At 34.4% G+C, this 25,433-nt stretch overlaps 3 protein-coding genes and 1 long non-coding RNA gene across 7 annotated transcripts in view; 2 read left to right on the forward strand and 2 right to left on the reverse strand.

Annotated features, from left to right (window-relative positions):
* The window catches only part of LOC106106703 (mucin-2-like), a 3,356-nt gene extending 1,857 nt beyond the window's left edge, over positions 1–1,499 (reverse strand). For all 3 annotated transcript variants that reach the window (XM_013287354.1, XM_013287347.1, XM_013287338.1), the window contains exons 1-4: positions 1,393–1,499; positions 1,075–1,211; positions 775–889; positions 2–384 (exon numbers count right to left, since the gene is read on the reverse strand). In XM_013287354.1, coding sequence (XP_013142808.1) covers positions 2–384; positions 775–889; positions 1,075–1,211; positions 1,393–1,450 — 693 coding nt within the window. In that variant the 5' untranslated portion in view covers positions 1,451–1,499. The remainder of the gene's footprint in view (position 1; positions 385–774; positions 890–1,074; positions 1,212–1,392) is intronic.
* Positions 1,500–8,469: 6,970 nt separating this feature from the next.
* Positions 8,470–13,477, forward strand: LOC106106839 (luciferin 4-monooxygenase-like). The gene is made up of 11 exons (XM_013287501.1): positions 8,470–8,635; positions 10,050–10,257; positions 10,348–10,540; positions 10,740–10,889; positions 11,084–11,231; positions 11,415–11,549; positions 11,667–11,798; positions 12,076–12,156; positions 12,254–12,400; positions 12,611–12,776; positions 13,105–13,477. The coding sequence occupies exons 1-11, from the start codon at positions 8,471–8,473 to the stop codon at positions 13,230–13,232; spliced, it is 1,653 nt and encodes a 550-aa protein (XP_013142955.1). The 5' UTR covers position 8,470; the 3' UTR covers positions 13,233–13,477.
* Positions 13,478–13,689: 212 nt separating this feature from the next.
* Positions 13,690–14,303, reverse strand: LOC106107159. Its single transcript, XR_001225854.1, has 3 exons — positions 14,259–14,303; positions 14,147–14,179; positions 13,690–13,857 (listed from the first exon to the last, which is right to left on the reverse strand). It is a non-coding gene; the product is annotated as an uncharacterized LOC106107159 (long non-coding RNA).
* Positions 14,304–15,593: 1,290 nt separating this feature from the next.
* The window catches only part of LOC106107997 (phosphatidylinositol 4-kinase alpha), a 26,599-nt gene continuing 16,759 nt past the window's right edge, over positions 15,594–25,433 (forward strand). Inside the window, exons 1-11 of one of the 2 annotated variants that reach the window (XM_013289056.1) lie at positions 15,594–15,776; positions 17,104–17,314; positions 17,593–18,317; positions 18,404–18,517; positions 18,968–19,145; positions 20,196–20,296; positions 21,022–21,172; positions 21,942–22,137; positions 22,713–22,823; positions 23,159–23,332; positions 23,848–24,058. In XM_013289056.1, the coding sequence (XP_013144510.1) occupies positions 15,693–15,776; positions 17,104–17,314; positions 17,593–18,317; positions 18,404–18,517; positions 18,968–19,145; positions 20,196–20,296; positions 21,022–21,172; positions 21,942–22,137; positions 22,713–22,823; positions 23,159–23,332; positions 23,848–24,058 (2,256 nt within the window). In that variant the 5' untranslated portion in view covers positions 15,594–15,692. The remainder of the gene's footprint in view (positions 15,777–17,103; positions 17,315–17,592; positions 18,318–18,403; positions 18,518–18,967; positions 19,146–20,195; positions 20,297–21,021; positions 21,173–21,941; positions 22,138–22,712; positions 22,824–23,158; positions 23,333–23,847; positions 24,059–25,433) is intronic. The other variant, XM_013289064.1, reaches the window with a different exon arrangement.

The following is a 25,433-nucleotide window of genomic DNA, read 5'->3' on the forward strand; positions in this document are numbered from 1 at the left end:
TAGTTGTTGGTTCACTAGTAGTGGTGTTAATTGGGACCGGTGTAGTGGTAATGTTTGTTGGGAGAGGAGTTGTGATAGTAGTTGGTTCACTAGTAGTAGTGTTATTTGGAACCGGTGTAGTGGTTGGGGCAACAGTAATTGTTGTGTTAATAGATTCGGTAGTAGTTATGTTAGGGGAAACAGTTGTGGTAGTCGTCGTAGGAGCATTAGTTGTAGTGTTGGATGGTATAATGGTTGGGGCATCCGTGTCAGTAGCGTTCGTCGTCTCCGTCGTAATAGTTGTGGGAGCTAAGGTTGTAGTGGTAGTCGTTTCCTCCACAACATCAAAGTTAATTCCAGTAATTTTTGTGAGCCATTCTTGGTAGGAACCAACACGCACGAAACCTGTACATAACAAAATTTATAAAATTTATAAAGGAATAATTATATATAATAGTTATTCCTTTTTTATATAGAATTCGCTAAAGCAGCAAAGTGATTGGTGCTGCAATTTCAGATACTTTACCTATCTTTAATCGGCAAAGGAGGAGACACACAGAATGAGGATATTACCAATTCCTCCTGCGTCCCATCCTCCGCCAAATCCACTTCACCTCCCCATTCTTTCCTTATAAAAAAAGGGTGAGAAGTGGAAAGGGTATAAAACTTGGACTCTGATACACACTCACACGGAATTATTTCTAGTTCACGCTTATATGCTTTAATTAATTTTATCTGGTACACATAAGCTGTTCCTTAGGGAGTTTAAAGTAACATAGATGTTTATATCATTACCTGCAGGCATACCATTTCCGCACGGCCAGGGTCCGGTTCCAAGGAATGAAGTGATACCAACTAATACGGTGGCGTTATTTCTGTCCTCATAAACTAATGGTGCACCTTCGTCGTCCTGTAGAATAGAGTATAGATTATTTGTTACCCTGTCTGGGTAGCACTCGTACGTAGGAGCAACGCACAAGTTTTTATCCTCCAGATCGGTTTAACCTGTTTCCCATGCATTTTATTCCTTCCTTCGTATGCCTACCTTGCTGGTGTAACCCATATCGATATTTAAATAAAAATCAGTCCACTCACAAGACAATGAGATACGGTAGTGTCGGCGTCCTGGCGCGCACACAGTGTGGCGTCGTTGACCAGAGTGCCGTAGATGCGACGGCAGGCGTAGTTGGTGATGCCTTGCAGGTGGAGCCAATGCAGTCTCTCTATCGGCCCTGAAGAACAAGAACATTTGAAATTAAGTATTATGATATGGTTCCATATTACGTGATTGGACAGATGCGGACGATGTACCGTGGAAACAGTGTCTAAGGAAATTTGTTGGACCCGCCGTGAGTCGGTAACTTTGAGAGCAAGATAAAATAATTGAAATGATGAAGACTAATGGTAACAAACCTGTGGAAATTCTCCTTCTGTAGCCGCTGGCTTTTACCACGACTCTGTTGAATTCCATGTTAGCTTGAGATGACGCCTGAATACGTATCGCTTGCACGTTTGCTGTAAGAAAGCAAAATATTTAATACCTTAAGGCGCTAAAATGAACATACAGTTAAATAACATATTTCATTAGCATTAAGACGATTGTGAACTCAGAACTACTAACTCTGCTCTTATACTTACGTGAGAAAGCGACGTCAGGTCTAAGTCGTAAAAGTGCGAGGTTGTTGGGCTGCGCGGTAGGGAACATTGTGTTATAGAGCTCGTGGATGTGGAACTCCCTCGTCTCCGCGACGTACTCGCCGGCATTGCCGATGATGCCGCCGATTCGGACTGTGGCGCTTACAGCACTGCCAAACAAATACATAACTAAGTAGTCGGTCACTAACAATGTTAAATGATAGCATTAAGTTATCGGGTCCTAATCATGCCTACAATTCTGTAATAGTTGCCTCAAAAAAAGCAATACTAGCGCCAAAACTTCACAGTAATTCAATGTAAAATAAACATAAATCCTTTTACTTCACTTACTCGCCAACACAATGCGCGGCAGTGAGTACCCAGCTGCGGTCAATGAGCGCGCCACTGCAAACCCTCGGCCAACCGTATCGCGTGATGATTCGCAGTGTCGCGTGGTGCGGAAACTGGCCTGGCTGCGCGATCCACTCCGAATCCCAACGGGACTCGACTGACCAACAATGTTATATAAGCATGTGCATCCACTAATTGGTATATATTAAATGGTAGAGGAATCCAAAAAGGGCCTTCGACTCTGATAGTATAAACCGCCACTACGTAGATGGGAAGCATAATATGACTTTAAAAGCTCCTCCAGATTTTTTCAGATGTGTTCCGACGATCGGTTTCCGTCCAATGCGTTAATTTAAAAACCCTAATAGTTGGTATACAATTAACTACACTTCACTTGCCTACACGGGCGTAGCCAGCCGTTTATCATGTCTAGGCTAGGTCTAGGGGGCAATTGCGATTAATATAATTTGATTCGTATTAGTTTTTTACTTGGGGATGAGACTCTAGGGAAGTTGAATCTCCTAGCGATAACTATGCTTGCTTATGAATAAAAAAAAATGAGACTTACTTTCTTCACTGATCACATTTTGGTCAAATTCTGGAATGTACTTGGCAGCAACCTAAAAACAAAATTGATAATATCAACATAACATGATCATAAAATCAATTATTACAATAAGATTATGTTATGTACACCTGTGTAAAAATTGTAATCTTTTCCTCTAATTTTTCATTGTAACTATTTCCGAATAAAATCCGTAATCTTATTTCTAGCGCTTAAAGCAGGATTAATGTTATCGTATCGTCATTGAGTAAGACTAGAATGTAATGATGGAAAGTTCGAAGTATGTTTCACTAATTAAACTAATCTATATCACGTTTACAATGGATAAAAAGATTAACGGCCTTTAATTTATTTATAAACTATCATAATCATGATGTATTAGGTGCAAGCTGTCGATTCTCGACTTATGTTAGAAATCGGACGCGTCCCTCCAATGGATTAGTCATGTTTGTGGATCGATTATTTCATATATTAGTATTTAAAAAAAATAGATCACGAATTCGATCCCTTGTTGATAAAATTGGATATTGAGACTGGACGTTAGTCCGCGCGGAATTAAAAAAAAACACGAATAGCCTATGTGTTCTATCTATGCCAAATTTCAGTGAGAATAATAAGCTGTTTTGAAGATACGTAGGAACAAACATCTATCCATCTAAATTTTCGCATTTATAATATTAGTAAGAACGTTATCAGTATTATGACAATATAGTTATAAGCTTGTTAATTTTTTTCAAATTCTAATATCTCATAGTTACATGTTTTTTGTGTAACTCTGATGTCTACGTAAGCCAAAAAAAGTTTTTTGTAGGGTTGGAAAATGAAATTGCTAACAAAACGAAATGAATTAAGAGAAGCGAAGCGACAGATATTTTTGACGAATGCGTCAAATGGATCACATCACATGTCAACTTCCCCGATTAATTAAAGGTGTGAGTGTTTTAATATGTTAGTAAGTTTAATGAATTAATGGACATTTTTATCGGCATTTAGGTGTCACCTAAATTTATAACTTAGCTTTATAGAGAAATCTGTTTTAGAATATATTGTCGGTAAAAGGGGGGAAACGTCTACATTTTAATTCTTCCTGTGGATTTCAACTGACATAACATTATTGTTGTCTTTATTTTGTGAAAGAAAACATGAGGGATGTCAATATGTGTGAATACGAGTGTCTATGCACCAAAACACAGACATCTAGGTCTTAATTCTGGATATATGTGCTAGTTCATTTTATATAAACTAGTTAATCAAGATTAGTGCTCGCATACCTTTGTTGACAAGTGTTTTGACTCGCTTTAATTCCTATGAGCTTATATAGAGGTGCGCACACTACTCGATTTTTAGTTATGCAACTAAATTGTTGAATTGGCCGTGGAGCATTCGACAATCCACACAGTTGTGCGATAGTTTAGTCAAAGGTGTGCTCGCTCTTTGTGTTGTAACTAAATGAAACTTACCAAACCAGTGGCCAAAACAATTAGGATAATGTGCGTTATTCGTAACATATTTCCGTCCACTGAATTAAAATATTTAACTTTGACTTATAAGTAAAAGTTTTATCATATCAGCTACGCAATCTGATATTTAATAGAAATTAAAGTAAATCATAATGATTCATACATTCAGATGTTATCTGCAATAGCTGACAATTATCATTATCAATAAATATGACAATAGTTTGTATCAGGACTTCCTGACTTTAAGTTTTATGAATTTTCCTTTATATAGTTGTCATTTTCCTTCATCGTCTAGCATGAACAACCGACGACAAGCGGCATTAGTTGTCTAAGGTAAACTAAAAGCTAACCTTAGACAACTAAGGCCGCCGGACTAGTTAATACTAGATATAAAATACATGCAAATTGGATCAAGACGTTTTCGTTCTAAAACCGTATATTTGCATATAAAAAATGGAAGTAACTATTTGGAATGAGGTGGGGTATCGAACCAGGACCTGCAGATTGCAAGTCAATTTAACCGATGATCCACTCAGTGATGATCCACACAGTCCTCATTAACTAATTTGTATTCCTTTAATTTCTTCCTTCATTATTTTCGTCAAATTAGTTAAATCATCTATTCAAAATCGTTTATTTAATTTTTTACATTTCGCTTTGTCATTGCTGACATCATATGAGTTGTTATCTATATTCAGGATTAAAGGTATTTTTTTAAGGAAAACTGACGAAAAAATTATTTCTATACTTTTTAAATCTTTTAAGACGGTTACAATTAAATATAATTTAGGCAAAATATTAGCATTGTAAAGATTCATCTTTTTAAAACAAATTTGTGAGATAGATAAAATATTAACTAATATTAATTATATCTTACTAATATTATAAATGCGAAAGTTTAGACGGATAGATGTTTGTTAGCGTTTGTAGTCTAAACCGCTGAACAGATCTCGATGAAAGTTCTCTCGAAGAAATCTAGTAGTTAGTTCTTTAACTATAAGTTTCATTCAAACTTCGTACAAAAATATGTTCTTCCTACGAGACTGGAACGCAAATAGTTAGTTATTATATTTTTTGATGCGTATTTTCGTAATTGTAACAAAAGATAACATCTACCCAATTATTTGGTCATTTTTCGAATAACCTGTCTTATCAGTAGTTAATCATATGAGGAAAATAAACGAGCAGGTTTTTAAATTTAAAAATAAATAATTTTCAGAAAAGAATTCTAATGAATAGTGTTAATCATCTACGCAGATATATTTTGTTTTATTTTTAGACACTTCAACAAAATGCCATTCCATTTTAATTGCTCGTGTTCAGTAGGTTATTGTTTTTTTTTCTTTTAATTTTATTCAAATCTCAACGTTACAGGTTACATGTACTTAATTTAACAATTAGTTACATTGCATAACGTAGGTGCTACGTTTTCCGCAACTCAACTTGCAGCGCATACAAGAACCCTAAAACCCCTTCTATGTTACTGATCAGACCTGGGAGCGATGTCGGCCTACCGAGATATCCTAGCTACAGGGCTACAATATTGCACGGGAAAGTCTGACTACAGAGTTAGAGTCCCGTGCAATATTGTATGATATGGTACAGCTTCATCTTCCTTCATGCACGCTATACTTGTAGAGAACATCACAAATATTTATAACATACAGTTCTTTGTTGACTCACTTAGGTTAGACATGGACAGTGTGTCCTGTCCTTACACTTTGTTACTTTAAAACAAAATTCTACGGTCGAAATCAACATCAAAGCATCTAATCCGCGGTTTTTTTTTATTAACGTATTGTATTATCTATGGTTCAAAGTATGTAAAGATGAGTTAAGGTGATATTCATATGGATAGCAATCGCTAAAGATTATTGTTTAAAGGTCGATCAAATCAAAAAAGACCCTTTTATTTTAAAGACGGGATGTAAAGGGGATACAGATGGGAGGTAAAGGTGAATAAGGTTCCGCTCACCTATATGTATAAGATAATTGTACATATAGGTGAGTGTAATACGATTTCTGTTCGTCCTCTTTTCTATCGATTAAGGTAGGCACCGCATCTGCAAATGCAAAGACATCTATGGCCAACAGTCACTTCCCTGGTTGGTTATCTTCACACAAATGTCTTCGAATATCTTCGCGGATATGTACAGGTGTAAATATGAAAATCGAGAATTTGAAAAATACATTGGTCTAAACAGTAGTAGAGCACTTTAACATCTTTGGGGCGACTTGCCCGGAGCTATACCACTTCCACACAAAAGACAGGTTTGAAGTGGAAGCAATTCCGCGATTCATCTGATGAGTGTGGTGCCGGTAGCCTAATTTTAGTCCCTTTCCCTTTCCACCCTTTTCTTAAAAGGAAACGATGGGAAGATAGACTGGATTTGATAGTGGATGAGACGCATAGGAAGGGGAAATGTCCTCTTTAGGTGCGTCTCCTCTTCCGTCAATTAAGGGTAGGCAACGCATCAGCAATTGCGGATGTTTATGGGCAGCCGTCGCTTTCCATTTCGGTGGATTCAGGTGGCCGCTTGCTGGTTTGCCACCTTATATGTATTATAAAAAAAAATTCTGCGCCACCGACGCTCTTTGATAAGAGGGAGTTATTACTGTATCCATAGATGCTTTATTTACTACGCATGTAGTCGAATACCAAGCGATATTTAAGTACATTATCTAAGATAAATTGATTAAGGTATAAAATTATTTGTCTACTTCCTTAGTAGCCAATTATCAATAAAACCAAAAGCGATACAAATCGGAGGGATTTCCGAAATTTAAGTGTTAATTGGGTTTTATAAAGAGAAGTAAATAAAATGGTTTTCCCCTCGATTTATCTAGATTTGGTAACAATATTCGAGAACAGAATAGTATGGATAGTATTTAAAAAAAAAACTTGTTAACCTATGCGTTCTTCCAGATTATGCTCTACATATATGCCATATTTCATGAATATTCGTTGATCCTTTTAACATACACCTTCTAAGAATCTTCTATCCATCTAAACTTTTAGGTAGGTGGCTGTTATAAAAGATATCTCGTAATGTGTAGATGTAAAGTTTTGATATTTACAGGTTCCTAAAACAATTAATTATGTCCATTAATTTAACAAGTACTTAATGGATGTATTACGTAATCTCTACCTAAGAATCTAAATTTCATCGATAAAGTAGCCTTTATCTGATCCGAAAACAATAAAGCGCTTATACATAAATAGATAGTAGTAGTAGCTTGATTTTAGATAGATAAATTGTATTTTGTTTAACAATATTATTGCGGGACTTATAAGGAAGTATTATATTTATAGATATAATCTTGAGTATGTAATCATGAAACGCAAGGTAAAACCGCCTGCTAGGATAGTTTTGGTGATAAGACTAAATTAGTAATTGCTATTAATATCCTAACAGGCGCAACACATTTTGCTGTCACCGGTTCTATTCTATGTTAAGACTATAGTACCCTATTAATATTTGTTTACATATTATAACATCCTTATCTTTATATCTGTAATGAGATTTTCTAACAATGACTGATTATGATAAGGTTTCTGATTTTTTTTAATTAAATGAAGATATTCAGTTTTCAATGTCCTTTTACATTACCACAAACAACTTATCTTAAAAAACATCCATAACATAAACATTTGCAGTTACAATATAGGTATGTATTAGTTAATTATTAGGCTGGTTTTGATGACGTAAATAGCTAACATCCAGGAAGTGTCTGCGCTGAGACAATGATCCATTTTTCTATACTATATGAGAGGAATGTCAATATTATAACACGTGTTGCAGTGGAAGCTTACTGTAATGTAAAAATACCAAATTAGATAGTGGAAATTTTATATTGTAACTTTTCGTTCTAGAGTAGCTGGAACTTAGTAGAACTCCACTGTGAGTGAGACTTTCATTGATAGGTGTTGGTATCTCTTTTATACTCCTTGACAACACAAAGATAACAATATATATTTGTACAAGTATTACTGCCGTGGAATTCAACGGTTATGTTTACTTTAATTATAAGAGGGCTTATTACGAATATTCGTGGGAACATTTTCGTAACATTATCGACAATTGTACTAGATTTGTGCAGCGCCTACCGGGCGTAAAGTACATCGACAATTTCCATACAAATTTTTCGAGTTCGTTATGAATACGTTCCCGCAACTTTCACACAAGTATTCGTGATAGCCTCTCTGGTATCTTCAATTACAGTTGTATTCTTTTAAATATATCGTACAAGATAATACTTGTATTTATAAGTGATTTATCACAATGTACTAAACTGCATTTTATTTATATCAGTCATTGTATTAATGTAAGAAGCATTGGCCTTTAAATCTATAGTCTTGCCAAGATGTAGCAAGACGTATATGTTGTTTCCATTGGTGAAACATTTATACAAAGTATATGTCATCTCATTTCTTTTTATGGATGATGAGAGAGACAATATGTGAGCTAAGGATCAGAGCATGTACTGTGATCAGTATGAATCAAACGGTGGTGCTGTTATATTGTGTATTCCCGCGCTTTGTAAAATGACGTCTGATCAATTGTCCGCAAAGATGACAGAATATCCTCATCTTGGACATGTATTTTATCATTCAATGAAAATTGAACGAGATGGTATTTGTCAAGTGAGTGTTTTTATACTTTTTAAATTTCTTTTTCTGATGACATTCGATTTAAAAAAAAAATGACGAAATATATTTAATTGTAACGGTAAAATAAATGTTTTACTCTTTTTTTCCAGTGACTTACTGTTAAAGTTTTTCGAAATAAAATCAATAATTACAACATTTATTATATTATCAGTACTACTCCATTTATCCTAACAAAGACTAGATAATTGGGCTTAATTTTATCGTAATTTTTGTTTAAATATACGAAACTTGGCAACAAGTAAACGAAAACAAAAACAAAACAGACAGATTTCTCTTACTAAAAACATGCAGATGACTGGAAGACCTTCTTTTTTGAATTCCGCAAAAATTACGTGGGTACAGTCGCCGTCATACGCAGTGTACGCACGTTAGGACAGTTCTTTGGAAGGATTATCGTTAAACGTTGTAACAATAAAAATTATAGGCATTCAGGAATACACATTATTTTTCATTTAGTTCATTTTCAAGAAGAAACGCAATTAAAGTTTGCTTCGAGATGGCAAGAAAATCACAAACGAAGATAACTGAACATATTTGACTAAAACGTGTATAACAATACGTTATTGGGCAAATCTTAAATAAATATAAATCCAGTATTTAGTATGTGATATAACGTCTAAAATTAAGTGCATTATCTAAGTTTTGAAGGTGCATTTATTAACCTTGAATCTTTTGCGGAATTACCTTGAACTTTTCTATGCATCAAAAGTGACTTTTAAAAACTCTTATAATAAAAGTCATAATCCTTTGTTGCATCTTTATTATTTTCGGGTGGTTTAAAAGTTGTATCAAAGTAAAATTGACTCAGAAGAATGGTGGAGTTATGTGGTAAAAGGAGTGACTACTGGTCTAAGTGCTGGTAAAGTTCAGTTGAAGATGATCCATACATTAACAGGTATAAGAGGAATTAAATCCACGTTTCCTTAATTAAACATGACCATAAGTCTAAAGGACAGAATACCATTCATGGGCCTATTTAGCAAGTCTTTATTAAGTTTGAATCATATAATACAAATGTTTGAAAATGACTTACATACTTATTTTCGAAGCAGTTAATAATTGTGCAAATAAAAACATTGTACTAAGAACCTAATCTCGTCATGTCTTCAAAAAATTGCTACATCATTCAATATAAAAATGCTCTAACGTTCATGATTACGACTTAGTACAATGTTCAAGGTTTTTCATCTTGATATAACGGCGGTTTATTTATTTTTAATTGTGAAAATGATACAACTTATTGTATAACTCAATCTGTGGCACTAATACGATTTTGTCGTCGTCTTGGAATTAACATCTATTTAAATCCACTAATAACACACGAAAATCCTACTAACTAATTACCCTTATTAGTCAGTCGGGACAAAAATCTATTGTATTCTTACAGATAGATGCAGCAACCGGTGAGGAGGAGACGCGAGAGTCCGTGTTGCGACGGTCAGTGCGCTTGTCTCAGGCTCTACGGCACGCAGGGCTGCGGCCCGGGCAGGTAGCAGCTGTCGGTGGTCACAACCATTTAGATCTTCACATACCATTCTATGCTGCCTTGATGAATGGACTTCCGATTGTAGGAGTCGATCCGTTGTTTAAACTTGGTCTGTTTCCCTGTCTCTACAATTATGATCATTTATAATGTCATTTATGGCTATTTGAATTGATTTACTTCATTGTTTTCTCTTTTTCAGATGAAATAATATCGTTATTTAAAATAACTCAACCTCGAATAGCATTTTGTCAAAGCGATTCGTTTGATGTTTACCAAAAAGCGGCGGATAATTTAGGTCTCAATTTGAAGATATTGACATTTGAAGACGGTGAACATTCACTTAAACAGTTCTTAGAGAAAAATCAAGATCTGGAACCGGAGAGTGAATTCGAGTAAGTTAAAAGCATTCAAAACTCTAGTAAAACACAGTGTCACTCTTTCATTCTCGAAAAAAATTGATGCAGACTTTAACGCCTGTATTCATCATGTCTGCACATGTGTGTCCGTCTCGTAATGGAAAAGCGCAATAAAGATTGGACGGCACTATTCTCTACTATACTCTATACATTATAAAAATGTGTTCACCGACAGAGTTGCAGATTTCGATCTGGAGAAGACATACGTATTCCTGACGAGCACAAGTGGCACGACGGGTACGCTTAAGGTCGCTGCTTTCAGACATCGTGTAGTCATGGACAAATTCATATCATTCTCCACTTATATTAAAGGCCCTCAAGTAAAGTAAGTAAAGCTTGCTTTTAAAGTAACGTTAGCTAGCTGTCAGAGAATTTACATAACAATATCGGCCTCAAGTGGAAATACTACTATCGATTTAAATGACATTCTTCATCTTCAGAAATTCGCTGAAACGTGTGGTGTGTTGTAGAATCAATAAATTTGCACTTTATTATAGTAATCATTTCATAATTCTACAGGCAAATGATAGGTCTGAACCTCTCGCCGGTGCAGTGGATATCGGGCATCTTCAATGCGATCACGATGCCCATCATGAATCAGACCAAGTTACAGACCTCCAGGCCGGCTCATATTGACCATATAATCGACATTATTAACAAATATAAGGTAACAATAGATTAACAAAAATTTCGAACGTAAAGCTAGCGCGTTCAGGGGTATGACCAATCCATTAATTAAGGTCGATTTTTAAAAATCATATTGGACTACGAATATTCCATTTCGATAGACCAATAACGGTTGTCAATTTTTTGAGAATCTGTTCTATTAAATAAATTGTTTCTTTTCCAGCCAAATACGATGTTGGCGGGTCCGTCTTTGATTTTATCGCTGACAAGGCATAAACATGATGTAGATCTGAGCTGCTTTAAGAGTATTATTGTAACAGGAGAGAAGATAAACCCTGAAGTTGTTAATGAACTGAGGGTACGTTTTTAGTGATTTTAGCATTTTTGTGTGTGTGGTACGAGATTCGACATGTTATATAAACCCATTTTAAGGCCCTTACATAATATGTGTCTATGATAAAATTCGCTTTTTAAGGTTCATCTTCAAAAAACTACAACAATAATGGAGGCGTATGGTATGACAGAGACTCTAGGACCAGCGTTAATGCCGAACATTTCCGGACCGAATGGAAGTTGCGGCCGACCAACGCCTGATTACATTGTAAAGGTGATCAAGTTTTTTCAATACCTTTTACTAAATGTATATAGTAAGTCAGTAAGTCAGTAATCTTTTCCTTTTTATAAACTTGTGCCTTCGATTGGAATTTTTTTATCGATGTAGTGTCGTAGGTACAAAGGGTCAAAGGTTATCTGTTTGTAACATTCTGATGCTTTAAAAATATAAAGATCTTGAGTTTACTTATTTTTTTGTCATAAGTACTATAACATACATTCTTGTACGATATGTTAGTTTTTTTTAATTATTTCATTTCTATTTTTTTTAGTTAGTTAACCCCGATACCGAAAATGAAATAAAAGAGTCTTTCGTTCCCGGAGAATTATGGGTTAAAGGACTTTGTTTTACGGTAAGTATCAAAGAATAAATCGCGGAATGGTAACCATAAAAAAATTCTTTTTTTTACTAAAAACGTTTAACTATTAAATTACATCTTTCATTTCAAGGAGTATTTGCGAAATCCCGAAGAGACAAAAAAAGTATTTTCAGAGGACGGTTTTATAAAGACTGGTGATCTCATGTACAGAGATGACGAGGACAATTTGTATTTCGTGGAAAGAATCAAGATGCTCATCAAATGTCGGAATGCTCATGTATGTATGTTTAAATTAAATGAACAACAGCGTATTGGACATTAAAAAGTAAGGACGGCTATTTTTTAATGCTATGATTTTTAAAAAATCGATCCTTCTGAAACTAGGACGCCGCGAATGAAGGCGACTGTACGTCTAATTTGTAGTACGACCAAATAAACTTGGTATTTTCTTAATTTTTTTTTATTTAAATGACTTTTTTTATTGCAGATAGTGCCAACAGAGTTAGAGGAGCTGATCATCAAACATCCCGGCGTTGATAAGGTGTGCGTAACCGCAATCCCACATTTGGAAGACGGGCAGCGACCGGTCGCGTTCGTTGTCCGAACACCAGGCTCTAATGTCACCGCGAAAGATGTCAAAGATTTAGTTGCCAGTAAGTTTAATTCCTATGTAAAGAAGTTGTGATAAAATTGTGCGAAAGTAAAAAAATATTAGTAATACTTTTATATGACACACAAAGAAATAATGTCATGTCATGTCATGTCATGTCATATAGAGTTATCTATAGCCAAGTAAGTGATATATTGTTTCTATTTAAGGGCCAGTCCTACTAAATTGTTAATTGTCTGATAACAATCCAACGTGTGAAATATGTGATAAAAACATCGGATTTTGTTACTTACCTGACAATGATTTTTAAGTCATTTTAAGCTATTTAAGCCTCTATCACCCAGTGGTCCTAAAGTAACGTATTTTTATAGGTAAATTGGCAAAGCACAAGGAGTTAACAGGAGGTGTGGCATTTGTAGACAGTTTACCAATGACGTCTACAGGGAAGTTAGCTCGCGGGAACATGAAAGATTTGATCCTGACAGCTGTTAGAGAATAGTTTTTTTAATTAAGTCGTGTTTTATTGAGTGATTGTACTTGCGGTATTGTTTGAAAACACGTGATTAGAAGAAAATGTTATTGTTTATTAAGGACTTAACTATTTTACTTTGTAAGTACATACTTACATACCAGTATTTCTATAGTTTAAGTGGTTGTAGATAATTAAAATTGTTTAGTAGTAGTAGTTTATCATTAGAAGATATTTTTCGTATAATTGATTACTTACTCTTACTGGCCTGCAGTGTTTTTGAGTGTAAAACATAAATTGTAAAGAACTCAATAAATCATTAATTTTAATTGTTTTTTTCATTCAAAAGGTTTACTAGGAAACATTTTATCAATTATTATTTACTAAGTATTTATTCCCATGTAGTATATTTTTTTGGCCCGTTCTAACATTTTGCGTTTTTATTCAGCAATAAAATGGTGGGTGTTTAAGTAACTTTGTGTTGTTATTTTTGCAACATTTATTCTACTCTACACACAAAAATAAATATGGATAACTCGATGGAATACTGCACTTATTAGTTGTTTTTAGCCTTGGCTGCCGCCTTGACCGCTACCCTGACCGCCGCCCTGACCACCGCCCTGAGCTCCAGCGTTCATTCCGATTTCGAAACCACCTGAAACAAAAATGTTTATTCAGATAACTATATAAATTGTAACTCAAAATGTTCTCCACTCAAAAACATAGATGTAAGTTTATTATAGTCGCCCGCAACTTTGTCAGTGCAGAATTAAAACAACGTAAAGCTTAATATTGCCGCATACATCAGTCACGTTAATATCGGTCCAGGCGTTTCAGAGATTTTCAGCAACGCAAATACGAGGACATCACGTTTAAACAATATATTTTTCTATATTACCAGACACTCCAACTTTATTATTTGAATAGACCATAAATTTTCTTACCACCGAAACCTCCGCTACCTCCGATGCTGCCTCCTGCAAATATAAATTGTTTTTTTCTTATTTTGTTTTGTTGTTCTATGTTTAATGTATCTACTTTGACATAATAACTTACTTTCTTGACCACCAGCGCCACCTCCTCCGCCTTGCTGTAATGACTGAAACGAAGTAATGGGATTTGTTTATTGAAATCACAATTTAATATTATAAAGAGTAAAGATTTGTATTTTTGGATGTATTGAAATAACTCAAAAACTACCTGGCCGATTTTAAAAAATCTATCACCATTAGAAAGAAAATTTATCTGTGAGTAACATATTTAAAAAAAAAACCTTTAAAAAGGTGTTATTTGTAATAAATATTTACTTATTCGTACAATCGGAATGTCCGAACTTACATTCTGCTACAGTGCCTATAACGCTCTTAAAAATTGAAAAAGGCCTTTACTGCATTGTAAAATCATTAAGTTGAATCTAATCATCTTCATATGATCTTTTTAATACTAACTTAAATAATTTGTTAAAGTATTAATTGTGTTTAGTCGTCGTCCATCGGATTGTTACTATAAGTTTTGGTTGCAGTGATAATTGTCTTAACTCACATTGTTATCTCTGTATTCTCAAGAGAATATATGGGATGACAATATGTGTAGATACAAGTGTCACTGCAGTCGAAACCAAAAGCAACAATTTTAGTTTGACCGTTTCAGTAAAACAATACAACTTACCTCTCCAATAATCATTACGACTAGTAACAAAATAAAAGTTTTCTTGAACATCCTTGTCTGCAACAGATTTTGATTTCTTTAATGTAAAAAAAGGATAAGATTAAACTTTATGCCACCACAAGTCAACTTTTATATATACTCACTGTGTATATAAAACCAACCACTTAAGAATAAAAGTAAAGTTTAATAAAATTGTATGCAAATCTCATTTATATATACTATTTTGACGTTGCATGAGATTTTTATCTGTAAATAATGATAATGTGCGAATAATCACCCGGGACTAATTTAAACACTGTCATTACTAATAACTACTACATCCTGTCCTTTTTAAAATCAGTCATTTATACAGTTATTTTCATTTTAACATTTCTTGTGATAACAATCTCAAATTATCCATCATTAACAATTATTTCGTAAAGTTAAATTTTGCCATAATTATTTAAACTCATTAGAACACTGTTTTCTCTGCCTACCCTTAAAGTTAAAGGCGTGATTGTAAGTCTTATGCGTGTATGATTTTTAAATGATTTTAACTTTACTTCATTATAGCATTTTGGATCTTCCAAAGACAAAGTAAGTAAGCATTAAAAATTAACTTTATCTTAAAAAGATGTAAACCTTAATTCATAATTATCTAACGTGAAATGTTGATTTGACGTTTATAGAATGGTTTAATTCTACGTGAAACGAAACACATTATTGACAAACTGAACTGAACTGTCAAAAATTATGAAGTAAGACGGGGCGTCGATAGTTGCATTCTGTCCGTAATTTTCAAATTAGAAAATGTAATTATACTAAAACAGATAAACAAATACGATGGACGAACACGAATTCTTCCGACAGACGGTCCAGCATCTTGCCCGCTGTTTATCTTGCTTGAATCCAACACCATGGGAGAAGGTGTGTATTATTACAACATAAGTTGGCTTATTCCTCAATTAATGACGAAATTATTCCGATGACAATGCAGTCGGAAGACGACTATTATTGTTATAAATGTATTTATACAATTCAAGTAATAAAACTATGGACAAAAAGTCAATCTATGTGGATAATGTTTTGTTTTGATTATGATCTCATCTGTGACATAAGTCCTCACAATCCGCTTTTTAAAGACTTATTTAAAAAATGGCTAAGAAATTATGATCTTGATCTTAAAGCCATATTTTTTTAAATAGTTTCTCAATTGATTCCTTGCCAATGTCATCTTTAAATAATAAATTAATCAACTTTCATAAATCCATTAGGGGTTTTGTAGTTATTATAACTATATATGTCTAATATTCATAGGTCCTGAATTGGTCCTTAGTCTACAACAAAAAAAGGCTGCTGTGTTAGACTAGATAGTTTCAAATATCTTCTGTATTTATGTAATACAGTGTCTAGTTTATAGAATTATATTTTATTAAATGTATGTTAATGTGGACAATATAAGTGCCACTTTGCTTGTATGTAGTGTATAATCATAAATATAACTTGCAATGGTTTAATTGCAATAAATGTAATTTGTTGGAAAAATGACAAACATAATTTAACAATAGGTTTCCACTGCAGGAACATTTAGAAACATTGTTATCCTTTTAATTTTCTTTTAGAAATCTGAAATAGCAATATGTTTTTGTACAAGTATTTTGGCAGTGTGAACTCACTGCAAAATAAGACTTATTATTTCACTGACAATAGTGAGAAACCTTGCAAGTGCATGACAATAATAATTTAACACATACTTATGTATTTAAAGATTATCAAGAGGCATTGGTATACTTGTTTTAACCCATTGTCATTTGTATTGTTATGAAGCATGAATCTAAGAATTATAAGAACATATAATCTCATTATATGTCCAGCAGTATGCAGACAAAGGCTGATGATGATGATGGTGATGATGATGATCTCATTATTCACATAGACAAACCTTTAAATAATTTACAGTTTACTTTTCTATCAATTGTATTTATTGAAACAACATATTCTTTACTAACTTTACTAGTCTCTTAGGATAGACTAGAAAGCTACACTAAGAAAGTCCTTGATGATTCCAGCTGTGAGTGTGATAGTAAAAATCCACACAGATTAAAAACCTATCCAATTGTTTGATTATGGTGGGGTGTTAAGCTCAAATTACATTATACTAAAACAGTCAGTTAATGGAACAACAGGCAGATAAAAAGTCTGTAATTTGTGAGGTCTCTTATTGAACTACGTTTTTATTTCATTTTATTTTCAGGTGAACACACTATTCATGCTGTGCCCACAAGCAAGTGCCAATCTACTAGTAACATCTCGCAGTCAAGAGGCAACCATTGCACTCGGCTTATACTTTCTGCAGAGTGGGCTACAACATCAGGATAAACTGCTACCATACTTCCTGAAGATCCTTAAGTGTCTAACTAATGCACAATATGAAGAACCATTGTGCAGAATTAAGTTTGCTGACCGTAAGTTTTAGACACTTTTACTTTGGGTAGAACTAGATACTGCTTGTGACTTTGTTCACATGAAATTAAAAAATAATAAAAAATATCGCCTTTGTTACCCACAGATAAGTTACCCTTCTAACAGTAAAAGAATTTTTAATTATTGACACAGTAGTTTTTGAGTTATTCCAAGACATACAAAAATACAAATCTTTCCTCTTTATAATATTACTATACATGAAAACGAGTAGATTGATATAAATAAGGTTACTACTAAATTCGTGTTCCTTTTTTTTCAGGTATACCAATGGCAGAAAAATTTAGTTTCTGCCTTAATACATTACTTTCCGATGTCGCTTCAAAGCAGGCTTCTCTTCGCGAAGAGATCATCACAGCACAAATAGAATTAATGTCCAACCTCACTAAAATCATAATCAGTTGTCACGAAACCAAGGATTATCAGAACACAGTGTCTAAGCTTCAACTCTGCAAGAGTACCATACCAACACTGATTGGTTTAGCCCGATCTATGGGCAGATATGCGACTGTGGACCCACCCTTACTTTGCAGACTGTTCCCTCAACCACCAAGTCCAGTAAAATCTAAAGAACCTGAACCTAACTTCGAGTATTCCACATTAGATAAGAAAAGGAAATTTAATCAATTCAGACCGATCATACCAAGGTCTTTATCTGGCAATTTGAATCCAAACAATGAAGGTATTATGGAAAATGGTACGGACGCATCTGATAGTACTGGTGGCACATTGAAACGTGGTTCTTTACATAGCTATAGCTCAGTACCATATGATCCTACAACTTACTTCTTTCATAAGTTTGGTTCGAGCTTCAACCAGTTCCCTTATATGAGGTTTTCTGAATCACCGGAGAAGAGAATCAATGTTCAATTCTATGTGACTTATCTACAATCGATTCTGTCACTTGCTAAGAAGCTGTTGACCAAAGATTTATTGGCGTTTTTGGATGAAGAAGCTGAGGATATTCATGCATCTGGACAAATTCAGGTAAACATGCTTTTCTCAATTAAATTAATATCTAGAATTATACAGCTTTAAATTTGAAGTAAATAAAGAGCATAAAATGTTTTCAGGTGTTTCCATATAAATCTTTTTCTGAAACACTAAATTTGGTCATGGTGACATTGCTAAGGGAGATTTTACAACATCAGAAAGACTTACCAGGCCCATTTACCAAAGATGTCCAGGTAAATATTGCATAGAATACATTTATGTTCCTTATAGTTAATCTAGTATTCTAATAGTGAAAGAATTTTTGAAATTGGTCCAGTAATTTTTAAGTTTATTCATCACTAGCGATTCCCTCCAGCTTCGCCTGTGGCAAAAAACATGTTTCATATCTTTTCTGTCATACCCTTCCTTTCTTATAAAATATAGCATATTAGCTTTCGCCCGACTCTGTCCGCCGTCAAAAAACCAAAAGTTAGTAGCCTATGTGTTCTTCCAGACTATGCACTACGTCTGCCAAATTTCATCGAGATTCGTTCAGCTGTTTAGGCTACAAACTCTAATATCCATCCATCCATCTATTTAATATTAGTAAGATTATATTCAGAGATTCTAATGGTAAATTTTATTTGATTATTGGTCTGTGCCAGTGCAGTGATTTGATAATTTACTATTACTGTTTTGTATAGGAATTCGTGAAATGTTTATTCCTGAGTGGTCAAACTGAGCTACAGAGTCGACACCACGATGCTTCAGAGAAAGAAGACCGAGAGACGAACTTCGCGACCGTGAATAAGTTTAAAGTAAATGTGATGGCTAACTCCGCTTGTGTCGACTTACTCGTCTGGGCTATAGGAGATGAAACAGGTATATTATGAAATTATTTTTTTAATAATTAACATTTGTATACAAATAAGATGTTTTCAATATATTTGGTTTGATTTATACAAATGAAATAAGTGAAAGCACTCGAGAAATTTATTTTTCTGAATTAATTATTTATTATTTTTATTTTGATGTCTATTATCTGTTATTTTAAAATGAAAATCAATGAGCACCTAATGCGTGCCTGCTATCTTTAAAGATGTAACTATTATAATTGCTTTAAAATATTATTTTCCTTCTATATCTATGATTTCTTTATTCTATCTTCTTTTTCTTGTATTTAACTTAGCAGTTATTTTTCCTATTGCAATATTTTGATTGGATTCTCAACTTCAGTGTGTGAGTATATTCTTATGTGGTTTTGATTTGCTATACTTTTAGAATTTATTTATGTTTATTATATTTTATTTTTTCATATTAATATATTGTCTTCATGACCTTCACAGATATTTTAGATATATATGTATACTTATGTATTTATTTATATTAAATTATAATTTTACAGTGGATGAGGACTATGATGTACCAGCACTTTTAAACGCTCTAACTATATTAATAGGTATATGAATTAGGTTTGAGTTGCCCCGCTGACTAACATGTCATGTTCATATGTTGGCCGAATAACAATGAACCTTATTGTAAATGTAATACAGTTAATTTTACTATGACAATTGAATGAAAGGATATTGTTTGTCTCTTTTTTTACTAAATGATTGAGAGGGATGCAATGCCTTGTAAAGAAACATAAGGCTGTCTAGTTGCATGGATTGAAAGAATATTTTATGTCTTACATTATGTATTGTTTACATAATTTTCAGTTTAGTGTGTTATTTAGTATAGGTTTGTTTTAAATCATGTTACTAATTTAGTGTTTTGTAGTTTTAAAATTTGAAACAGACACATTTATATACAGAAATCAAGCTAATTCATGTGTGTGAACATTTTAGATTTAAAAATTTGTTTTTTATTTTCTTTTTTTTTAATGTAGGGTGATAAATAAGCAAGTTAAATAAATTTTGTTTAATTTTATAGGTGCGGATTCTCTTTGCGGTCGTTTAACTGAGAAGATAAATTCAAATCATAACCATAAGTTGATATTAGCTCATATGCCGTTACTGATGGTGTGTTTAGAGGTAAGTAATCTTACTTCTTACTAATATTATAAATGCGAAAGTTTAGATGGATGGATGTTTGTTAGCGTTTGTAGCCTAAACGGCTGAACGGATCTCCATGAAATTTGGCACAGGTTTAGAGCATAGTCTGGAAGAACACATAAGCTACTTTTTATCCTTGGAATAGTTACGGTTCCCGTGGGATTCATTAATTTAGTTTTTTAATGTTTACTCGATCATTCTGCAACGGTTCAATATACCTTAATGAAATTTGGCACAGATATAAAACAAAATCTGGAGTACACATGGGATAAGCTTCATCCCCGAGAATTGTTCGCTTGCCGAGGGATACGTAGCTTTTTGTAATTTATATAGTTTGTATGTTTTCTAATATCACGCAGACGAAGTCGCGGGCAACAGCTCGTACATAATAATTGTTTAAGGGTTTTAACGAGTTTCCACTGCCAAAACGTGTTCAAAAACATTATTATTATTATTTTGTCAACAACAAAGAATAATAGAGAATATGTTTAAAAAAAGTAACCGATGCTCAGCAATTATTACATTAATGTGCCTTTGTACTGCAAAATATTTGCACAGAACTGTTTATATTCGCAATAACTTAGAAAATCTGATTAGAAATATAAAACTATTTTAAAAGTGATATAATTTAAAAGCATATTCAAGTGCTTTGAGGATTACTATATCCTTGTTTAGTCTATACAAGTTTCATGGTATTATTTCAGGGATTGGGTAAACTAGCAACCAAGTTCCCATCTATAGCGAACACGTCGATATATTGCTTGAGAGATTTTCTTGTAACTCCTTCGCCGATATTATTCAAACTACACAAGCTGGAGTTGGAGAAAACTGGCAAAGAGCATATGAAAGTTACATGTGAGTAATTTATTATATCAATAAATTAAGTTAAAATAAAATTGCGAAACATTCACTAGTTCGCCTTTGAGATTTTTAGTGCATGATATTTAGTCAACATAAAACTAATAAAGCTTTAATATCTCTGCTTGTAAATTAGTTGCAATTAATTAAACAATCACTGTTTTAATTTTATTAATTCATTAACGGAATACTGAAACGAATTTTAAACACTACACTTTATAAGCGCAACTTACTGTCTGTTAGACATCGAAGTTTCAATGGAATTTCATCATCATCACCATCACCAGCTCACTATTTGTCCCCACCGAGGGGCTCGGAGCCTACCCCAAAGTTAGGGTGACTAGGCCATAGTCAACTACTCTGGCCCACTGCTGGTTGGTTGACTTCACAGATATCTTTGAATTTCGCCGATATGTGCAGGTTGCATCACTTTGTTTTCCTTCACTGTAAGAACGTCAGGTAAATTATGTACATATGAAAATTCGAAAAAACGAAAATCATATTGGTACATGGCGCAATTTGAACCCAATACCTGTAGATTACAAGTCAAGTGTTTAAACCACTGAGCCACCGACGCTCTTAATGTTATGTAATTATGAATATACTCTTAATGTAATGACGCTCTCAATGGAATTTGGTTTGAGCGTATTTTAAATTACATTAAAATTTCGATGTTTGTCAAATTATAAGCGGCATTTACGAAGTGTTTAGGATTCGTTTCAGTATTCCGCTTGAAGCGTAGCTCTCATGAATGCATACTATGTAGTGCAAGGCAAAGAGTTGCAAGGTACGGCGGCGCGCGGCGTGCCGGTGAAGTCGACGCCGTTCGAGAAGCTGCGCGACGCCGCCATAGAGAACCTGTGCGTGGCGCTGGAGGCCGCGCTCTCTGCCGACCCCTACTGCGTACCGGCGCTCGTCGGCTCCGTCAGTAACAGGCTCTTCACTGCTGAGACTAGTGATAGGTCAGATTTTCTTACATATTTCTTTTTTTTTTTTATAACATAAGATGGCAAACGAGCAAGCGCCCACCTGAATCCGCCAAAATGGCGAAGCGGCCGCTGGCCATAGACATCTGCAATTGCAGATGCGTTGCCTACCCTTATACGACGGAGGAGGAGACGCACACGCACGAATCCACTTCCCCTTCCCATCCTCTCATAAGGAAAGGGTGGTAAAGAGAAAGGGACTTAAATTAGGCCTCCGGCACCACACTCATCAGACGAAACACGGCATTGTTTCCATTTCACGTCTGTCTTCTGTGTGGTCGTGGTATTACACCGGGCGTGCCGGCCAATTCGTGCTAAGATGTTAAAGCGGACACTACCACTGTTAAATTTCTATGTAAAAACTGTTTTTTAGCTATCTTGTTAATGCGAAAATATGGATGGATCTTACTTAGATCGATGTTATTTGTCGTAGATTTAGAGAATATGTTAGAAAATGTAGGTTAACTATTTTTGGGAAAATATTCAGTTCTCGGCTTATAATAATTTTTATTTTATTTTCTTATATATATTGGAAATTTTGTGTATTTCAGTGAGTCTTCGTTAATAAGCACAAACATCGTGATAATGCTGGGCCACGTGTCAGTCGCGTTGAAGGACACGCCCAAGACAACGGACACCATCTTACAATTCTTCCAGCAGAGGTATGCTCACTTCTTACTTCAAAGCTTGAATACTTTATTTCATTGCACGTTTTACTCTGAAACCTATTTCTAAAGCAATAAGGTTGAATATTGAATAAATAATTTGTCTCCATAGTCCCTACTAACTGACTGTGAAATCTACATTTAGATTGTTTATGGTCACATAAACGCCCTTTAGCCCACTACCCACTCTAAACATAGCTCTTAGTGCGCAAATACATAAGGGAATAACTGAAATCGTCTTCTAAACTCCATTTACAATACATTAGTCGTCTCAGACATAATAAAATGTCGTTTCAATAATTTGCCGTAACAAATGCTTTAATAATGTTGAGGTTGTGCCGTGCCCCGTCATCCTTGGACACGCTGATAGTGGACCAGCTGGGCTGCATGGCGCTGGCCAGCCCCGAGGGTCCGGCGCACGATGAGATCATGAGGATGTTCACCGTCATCACCGTGGAGGCGGCCAGCGCTGCGTACCATCATACTGATGATAGGAAACAGTATAGGTGAGAAACTAATTCTTTATTTGCATACGAATTTAAAACCTAACTAATAATGATAAATATGTCGTTAAAGTGCTTCAAAGTTTTTTTTAATTAAATTCCTAGTACTCTAAAAAAATATATTTGTGGCTATATCTATTCTCTGGTAAATTACCCCCTATAACGCGAACATTCCCAACAAATTATTAAAGACGAACCCATCTATAACGCTATTAGTGACGCTTCTGTATTAAACGTGTTAGCTGAACCATCAACCAAGTTATAAGGAGGGTACTGTAATTGCAAATATCTTGGCGACCCAAGGTCATCGGTGCTATATGCATATTATTTCCGCATCCCACAACGTGGCGTTACAAAATTATGTGTAATAACTTGAGGGAAATCAATAATAGATTGTTGATTACTAGTAAGTTGTATTTTCCAGCAATTTTTTTTATTTATTTTAATGAAGTACATTTTTATAAATTTTTGTTTGTATACTTGGTGCCATTAAAGATGTAATGTGTGTCGTGTCGCAGACACGTGTCGGGCGCCGTGCTGAACGCGCTGGCGAACGTGGCGGCGAATGCGCGCGGCGCGGGCGCGCGGCTGGAGCTGCTGACGCGGCTGCTGGAGCTGTTCGTGCAGCTGGGGCTGGGCGGCGAGCGCGCCACCGACCGCGCGCCCGCGCCCGTGCTCAAGGCCTCCGCCAGCGCCGGCAACCTCGGCGTGCTCGTGCCGGTCATTGCGGTACGCATGCGACACTTGCTTCTTCGGAAACTTTACGAAGTTTTATAGAAGGCGATGGTGTATGTTGTATTATACTAGCTTTCGCCCGCGACTCCGTCCAAGTGGAATTAAAAAAAATGAGTAGCCTATGTATTCTTCCAGACTATCCTCTACGTCTATGCCAAATTTCATCGAAATCCGTTCAGCAATTTAGGTTACAAATTCTAAACATCCATCCATTCATCTAAACTTTCGCATTTATAATATTAGTAAGATGTATTGAAATGATGTAAAGCAGTGGTTCACAAATTTTGTGGAAAGTAACTTATCGGACGAATTTAAGGTTTAAGGTTTAAGAATATATTTATTCCCTTAATAAGAATTACAAAATTCACTTACTTAAGGAACTTATTTATCTAACATTTATATTATTATATAATGCAAGCGTACACAAAAATATAACAAAATGTGGGTAGTAAAAAAAAATAAACTATTGAATACAAACAGGTAAGTACATGTGTAAAGTATTACTAGATGCGATATGCAATATTACATTTTAAATGTTTGTTGTAATTATTAAATTGTACCTAATAGTTATATTCATATTTTAAAATATTTACATACGTACAGCACACATATACGTCTAGTTTTTTGAATTATTATATGTATACTTCATCACTTTAAATTATAGGCTTAACTGTGTTAGAAATTTATTTTGAATTCAAAACATGGAATATATATATATATTTGTATGGATGATAACATTTGTAGTTTATTAAAGGTTCTTCTTCTACGCCTTCAATCACGGTTTGCAAGACTATAATGATGTATGTTATTTAGAAAATAAGTTTTGTATTTCTATTTCTTCTGATGTATTCAAATCTGTTTGTTTTTTCTATAATGATGAAGTGGTTAGGACTTAGGATTGTCGGTTATTCCTCGCGATATAATTCTGGGTGCACCTCTAATGTACTTGATACGTAAGTCTGTTCACCTTCCTTGACTCTTCTTTTTATTTCGTCTTTAAGTTTTTTTATATTTCCTCTTTGCAGTTTTGTCTGATCCGAGTATATTTTGATATTATCAATGCCATGTTTATTTCGGTTGGTTAATACTGTTTTTACTAATTCTTCTGTCGAAAGACTTAGTTTGATTGGGCGATTTTGATTTGGATTGTATTTTCCTATGCGAAATAATTTCTCTGGATTAGGACAATCGGATATAAAGTGTTTAAGAACACTAAGGCATTTGTCCTTATCATGTTTAATTCTATCCGACACAAATTTAGATTGCACTTCAGGTATCCCTTCTATGATAATATTTTTTCTTCTTATAGCTCTTTCGTGTATTTCTGTAATTATTTCTTCTGTAGTTTTCTGTTGATCTGCTGTTTCTA

Source organism: Papilio polytes, unplaced genomic scaffold (genome assembly GCF_000836215.1).
Source record: "Papilio polytes unplaced genomic scaffold, Ppol_1.0 DF824269.1, whole genome shotgun sequence".
Taxonomy (NCBI): domain Eukaryota; kingdom Metazoa; phylum Arthropoda; class Insecta; order Lepidoptera; family Papilionidae; genus Papilio; species Papilio polytes.

Bases quoted from the DNA above. Each gene is read 5' to 3' on its own strand.
- LOC106106839 (XM_013287501.1), top strand. From the start codon at position 8,471: ATGTACTGTGATCAGTATGAATCAAACGGTGGTGCTGTTATATTGTGT. The intron at 10,890-11,083 runs GTAAGTAAAGCT...ATAATTCTACAG, and splicing joins ATTAAAGGCCCTCAAGTAAA to GCAAATGATAGGTCTGAACC. The intron at 12,401-12,610 runs GTATGTATGTTT...TTTTTATTGCAG, and splicing joins TCAAATGTCGGAATGCTCAT to ATAGTGCCAACAGAGTTAGA.